The 6,442-nt window shown below is 37.2% G+C and overlaps 1 protein-coding gene across 2 annotated transcripts in view; it reads left to right on the top strand.

Moving 5' to 3' along the window:
* The first annotated feature begins 444 nt into the window (after window positions 1-444).
* The window catches only part of TCTN3 (tectonic family member 3), a 31,195-nt gene continuing 25,197 nt past the window's right edge, over window positions 445-6,442 (top strand). For both annotated transcript variants that reach the window (XM_074295938.1, XM_074295939.1), the window contains exons 1-5: window positions 445-944; window positions 2,994-3,112; window positions 5,052-5,182; window positions 5,490-5,598; window positions 5,685-5,800. In XM_074295938.1, coding sequence (XP_074152039.1) covers window positions 460-944; window positions 2,994-3,112; window positions 5,052-5,182; window positions 5,490-5,598; window positions 5,685-5,800 — 960 coding nt within the window. In that variant the 5' untranslated portion in view covers window positions 445-459. The remainder of the gene's footprint in view (window positions 945-2,993; window positions 3,113-5,051; window positions 5,183-5,489; window positions 5,599-5,684; window positions 5,801-6,442) is intronic.

Genomic DNA, 6,442 nt, shown 5'->3' with positions numbered 1-6,442 from the left:
AATTCTTTCCTTAATTCCTTCTTTCTTCCCTTCCTCTCTTCTTTTCCTCCTTCCCTTCTTCCTCCCTCCTTCCTCTCTTCATTTCTCCCTCTTTTGTTTTCTCCCTCTCTCCCTTCCTCCTTCCTTCTCTCCTTTCTTCCTTCCTTCCCTCACTCTACCTACATCCCTTAAGGCTCTGAAGTCCAACTCTACCTCGGATTCCCTTTCTTCTGGGAGCCGCTCCTCCTCCAGCACGCCAGGGGACGGTACAACCTCGTAATGGCCAGTATTCCCAGCCATCCTGGTTAGCGCCAGTCTTCCTGACTGGTCACACAGGTCCATCTAGCGGAAAGACTGAATAGCTGCCTGGGCTTCCCTCAGAGAACTCAAGAACCCACAATGTTGTCAAAGCTGGATCGCAGCGCGGCAACCATTCCAGTTTCTATTGGTGAGAACTTTCTCATTAATTCCAAGTAGCGAATGAGCGCGTGCCTCCGGGATGAGGTCACACGTACGGCGTCCTCCGCCTTCCCGAAGTCCCACCCCTCCTGCCGGTGCCATAGCAACGAGCCGGGGCGCCCACTCTCGGGCCTGGGCGGCAGCTGCGACCTCATGGCCCTGGTGCCCCTTGAGCTGCTGGTGCTCCCTTGGTTCTTCCTGGCAGGGGATGCCAGGGCCCAGACCCAACCCTCGCCCTCTGAGGGAGCTCCCAGCTGGGCTGGAATAGACTCCCCGGTGGCGCGACTCGAGGAGGCGGGGGTCGTCCCTACTGACCGGCTGCGGCCGCTGGTGGCAAGCTGGTTCGAGAGCGTGTGGGGGCGCCACTTCTGGTTCTGGGGGTTCTCCGACGCCTGCTCGTGTGACTTGACACCGAACTCGTGCGATCTGAACTGCTGCTGTGACAGGGAGTGCTACTTGAAAGAGTCCCAAATGATTTTCAAGGACTGCCTCCCAGGGAGCTACAGGTGAGCCTCGAGACTCCCCGCCCAGCGGAAAGGGGGAGACGAGGGCCGCGGGGGCCGCGCTGGGCGCTCTCCTTGCAGCCGCCGCTTTGCTGATCGTGCTCGATTTCCCGTTCTCCAGCGCCCAGCACTGTGAGTCATTGTAACTGACGATGGATACAGTTTCTTGACTGTTTACAATAAGTATCTTTCGGTTAAAGTAGTTGTAGCCAAAGGGTAACTTAGTAATGAGATCTTGATTGCTGGTACCCAAGATCACCGTGAAAGAGCTGCCTGGGTGTGACCAGGCTGCTGGGAGACCTGCGCCTTGCGCCCACCAGTCTCCCTGAGCACCAGCCTTCCCAGCTTCCAAGAGGGGTTTGGTCTTGGTGACTTCAGGTCTCTTTTAGCCTAAGTATATTTATGCCTCCCACCCACCTAGTTGAGAAGAAACATTCTTGTCAGGATCTGTTAACTTCTTGGTCCCAACTAATTTAATGACTTCTATAAACTGTATACAACAGCTGCTATCCTTATTCCCTGATGCTGCTTCCTTGATGCGCTTTATCCTCTTAGAACTCACCTGCAGTGCTCTAAAACACTTATGTGAAATTGTTCATCATCATTCATTTACCTATCCTATCCGTCCACATTTGTTCCTGAACATACTTCATATTTTACCAATGCTGCATCTCTGCTCATCATCTTTTCTATTCCTTTCACTCTTGAATTCTTATCCTTCCTATAAAGTCTACCCAAATGCAACCATTCATCTACTCCAGTGGTCCTCAAACTTTTTAAAATAGGTGGCCAGTTCACTGTCCCTCAGACTGTGGAAGGGCCCCACTATAGTAAAAACAAAAGCTCACTCTGTCTCCGCCCCTCAGCCCATTTGCCATAACCCAGCAGCTGCATAAATGTCCTCATGGGCCGCATCTGGCCTGAGGGCCGTAGTTTGAGAACCCCTGAATTATAGGATGGAAGTTATTAAATTAGTTGGAACCCAGACATTATAAGATTATGAAAAGAATGTTTCTTCAGTAGACTTGAGGTAGTTCTTGACTAGGTAAGTGGGAGGCATAAAATAGGCATATATGATATGTAAAGGAAATAAAAAGAAATGTTATCATTTGAATTTTAGCAGTTAAATGAAAAATGTGCAGTGAATCAGCTCACATCAGTGAAAGTTCAGGTCTATTAAGTTCTATTAAGGGGAAACACCAAATTAAAAAATATAGGGCCATGTAGATGTGATTATTTCTGAGAAAGTAAATTGAAAGTTTATTGTATGGGAATTAAAGATCTTTTGCTATGTTTGCTCTATTCATTTTATATTTTAAAAAAGTATTACCTCAAGATAAATTGAATGATCCACTGGAGTTCCTACAACCAAAAAAAGACCCCTCCAAAAGCATCTAGATTTCAAATTTCAAGACCTTTTAATTAAAATGATTTTTTTTTTATCATATCAACTTCAGCAAACATTTTAACTTTGGTTCATGTTAAGATTTGGGAATTTCCTAAGAAAATACTTCTCAATATTTACATTGTTGTAATTATTGTATAGATTATTTTCCTTTCTCTGTCATTTTATACTCTGTAAATCTTCTCATTCTTCTCATATTCATCATTTCTTACAGCACAATAATGCTTCATTATATTCATATGCCACAGTTTATTTACTTGGTGATCTATATGATCACCTGATCATACAGCATTATCTCCTGACTCAAATTTTCCTAGAACATTTCAAATGAATCTTTTAAAATTATATTTTACTTCATATTTGTGTGCATGTCAACTCTTTCCGCCTACTGTCTTGTAGATTGTAAGCATGACTCTGTTTTTTATCTTTATATTCCCAGCATAAGAACATAAAAGGTACTAAATCAATGTGTCTTAAAATGCATTTAAACATAGGATTTGTAATTTTTATCTCATTACATGTTTTCTTTGAAATTTTAGAATTCTATACAAATGCTTAGAATATAATTTTCCTCTAAATTATAAAGATTAGGCCACTTCAAAACAGTAGTCTACTTTAAAGGTTCTCACTCACTTATGTCTTCACAGAATATTGGCTTGGAAATGTGTAGATCCTTCCATAATGTTCCAAAGTAATACCCCGTTTCATGTAGAAATTTTGATGATACCAGATAGTGGTCCAAACTTTTGTATCCAAGTGAAGAACCGTAAGTTGGAAACGTTCTCTTCTTACTTCATAGCATATATAGATGTTGGCATTATATCTGGCTGACTTTTGGATTCCTTCCATCCTTTTTTGTTGTTCTCTCCCTTCTTCCTCTGCTCTAACCTACATTTTTCATGGCTCATGAAACTCAATAAATGATTTAAAACTCTTAAGACCTTTAACTGAATGCTGAAAGCACATCTGTTTTAATGAATCCTCCATTAGCTATGTAACCACAAAAAGACATGCAAAAATAAAATAATTGTGTAACTGAATCTGAGACAATATAGAATTGTATTTATTTATTATATGTAAATATTATAGTTAAACCATATCTTTTCAAGATTCTGTCATAAGATTTAATACGGTATACAAAATTAACAAAACTTTTGAGATTTCTCAATAAACAAAGCAAAAATACAGAAGTGTTTAAATATATATTTTACATATTTAAAATCTATAGATTTTGGTGGAAAGGGGGGAAGTTTTAGAGACTTTTGCCAACACCCTAACTTTAGTTCCCTGTTGAACAGAGAACCCTTCTCCCAATTATATGGGTCTGGGGTTTGTTAAACAGTCTGCTACATGTATGATTGCTTCTGGTTTAGCTTCTCTGGTCTCTTCAACTTATTTTGTTAAATATTTCTTCAAATAAATCTTCAAGGTTTTTAAAATTCAGAGAAAATGAATAGAAGAGTAATTTGTGGCTCCTTAAAAGTTTAAAACCTGAAGAATAGGGGGAAAAGGTTAAGGCTTCTACCAGATTAAAAAGCCAGTCCAGAATCTAGATAGAGATTAGACTTGGAGTTAGGAAAAACTGGGTTCAAAGTTAAATGGCAGCTAGGTGGTACAATGGATAGAGCACTAGCCCTGAAGTCAGATAGGACCTGAGTTCAAATGTGATCTTAGACACTTAACACTTCCTAACTGTATGACTCTGGGCAAGTCACTTAACCCCATATGCCTCAGCAAAAAAAAAAAAAAAAAAAAAAGGAGGGAGTTAATGTTTCTCCTTCTATAAATGAAGACTAATACCTATAGTAGTATTGTGTAAATAATATATGTATGAAAGGAACTTGCAGACCTTGAAAAATACTAAAAAATAATAATAAACTGAAGACGAATTAGAACTAACAGATCAGCTTGATATGAAGGTTGTGTATTATATTCATTTGAATATTACTATTTTGAATAGACTAATTCAGAGGTGTAGCATCTGAAGAATAAAGACTACTTGAGATTTTTCCCCTTCTATTTTTGATACTCATGGTTATAGAGGAATATACTCTTGATAACTCGCTTTTTTATCAGTTTACAGAAAGTATAGAAATTATAACAGCACAAAACATATTTCTCTTTAGCAATACCTCCAAAAGGAAGTAGTTTCATACACCATTGAATCATTTTTCTTATATCTTTCTCCTAATCATGATGATTTCAAGGAAGAGAAAGTTTCAGAAAATCTAAAGAAGACAGTTGTACACTATTCTGGAAGAAAAGTTAAAATTCTGCCCTAGAGTGGAAGGAGTAAAAACAATGATAAAACCATAAATATGTGTGATGTATATAATATCATGATTTAAGGGAGAAGATAAATACTCTATGAAATTCTGACTTACTACAGGGGTTAGGATTAGTAATTTTTTATTTTATTTTATTGAAGCATGATCTTGTTTAGGGAACATCTTTTCCTTATGAACTTTCTTTGTTTGCTTGCTTGTTTATTTTATTTTATTTTGCCACAAATGAACAATGAACATATTTCAAGTTGCCATGGATCTTGATTATTCTTAGAAATAAATGGCATTCGTTATCTGAAAACCCCAAAACTCCTCAATTTCCAGACCTAAAATAAATTAAAATTCATATTAGGTAGTATAAAATTCCCCCCTGTCTTTAAATATTTATTTATTTATCTCTAAAACATTTTTATTTTAAAGCAATATTGAACTATTTCCATCATCTTCAAAAGGTGAATGATACCAACATACAATCTTTGATAAAAAAATATGGAGGCAAATCATTCTTCTCAGAACCTCCACCAACACCAACTTATTCTTCTTTTTACAAGGTATGCCTATGGGAAGGGATGATGATTTTTTTTCTTTATGGTAAACAATTGGCAGTGGCACTATGGAAGCTTTATGATGACTAGATGTATCTTGCTCACTTGTTTAGAATGAAGACAATGTTCATCCCCTATGTAATTTCTCCTAGTCTAGCATACTAAGTATTCCATTTGTTTTTCTTCTGCTATAGAGTCAACCCTGTTTTGACTCTTTTTTTTTTTTTTTTTTTTTTTGTTATTTTTGTTTCTCTTTATAACCTGTTTAGGCCATTTGTCACTACTAACAAAAAAACTCTTGGATTTCTTTCAGGCTGGAGATCCCATTGTGATCTACTTTCCCAAGTGGTCATTACTGAGTTTACTCAAACATCCAACAGAAACAGGTCCTAGTGGACTTTGTACTGACAATAATGCTGCAAGTGAGTAAATTAAGGGCATTTGTGGTTTATTTGCTCAAAATTTAAGTAATATTACCTTTTATTCTCTTAATTCTTTGTATTCTAAGAATTCCTGGAAAATGGACATACCACCTGTACCCGGTTCTTTAGCAATCTAACAAGTAGCTGCACCACAGATCCTTCACTCACAGTCACCTCTTATCATAATTTTATGGTTTTGAAGGTATGTAATCCTTTTTAGATCATTGCATTATTGCTTTTATCTAGAGATATTACCTGCTGATAAGTGTAAGACAATATAAATATAGATACAAAAACCCCCAAGTTTTTTTATCCTAACTCTTCTATTCACTAATTTAACCTTGTTCTCTGAGCCTCAGTTTTCTTGTCTATAGTTTAAGAGAGCTGATAAATAATCTTCTCCCTAAGGGCCTTTCCAAATCTAAAATTCTCACCTTCACTCTATACCCATGTTTCTAACCACAAAATTTCCCAGTTTTTTCTTCTTCTTTGCTATTTAATTTAAAAAAGAACAGTGCCCTCCTTTTATTGATTTCCTGTTCATCTTCTATAAATGTTGTCTTCTTTGATATATCTTTGATTTTTTTATTCGCATATACACACACAGTTTCAAATAGCAGGAAGATTCATATTGAATACAATGAACAAAACTGATATTAACCTTAAAAATATATCCTTTTTTGTAACAAAAAGTAATCTACTAAAGATAGGATAATTGAATTTATTTGAATTTTCAGTTTCATTTGAAAAGGATTTGAACCTCAATTTTCAATGTAATTAGAAATATATACATACCTGCTCTGGGTTTTTAGCTTTTTTCATTTCATGGATCCCTTTGGCAGTC

The sequence above is a fragment of the Sminthopsis crassicaudata genome, chromosome 2 (genome assembly GCF_048593235.1).
Source record: "Sminthopsis crassicaudata isolate SCR6 chromosome 2, ASM4859323v1, whole genome shotgun sequence".
Taxonomy (NCBI): Eukaryota; Metazoa; Chordata; class Mammalia; order Dasyuromorphia; family Dasyuridae; genus Sminthopsis; species Sminthopsis crassicaudata.
The sequence above is the reverse complement of the archived record's forward strand: the minus strand, read 5'-3'. Positions and strand labels throughout refer to the sequence as shown.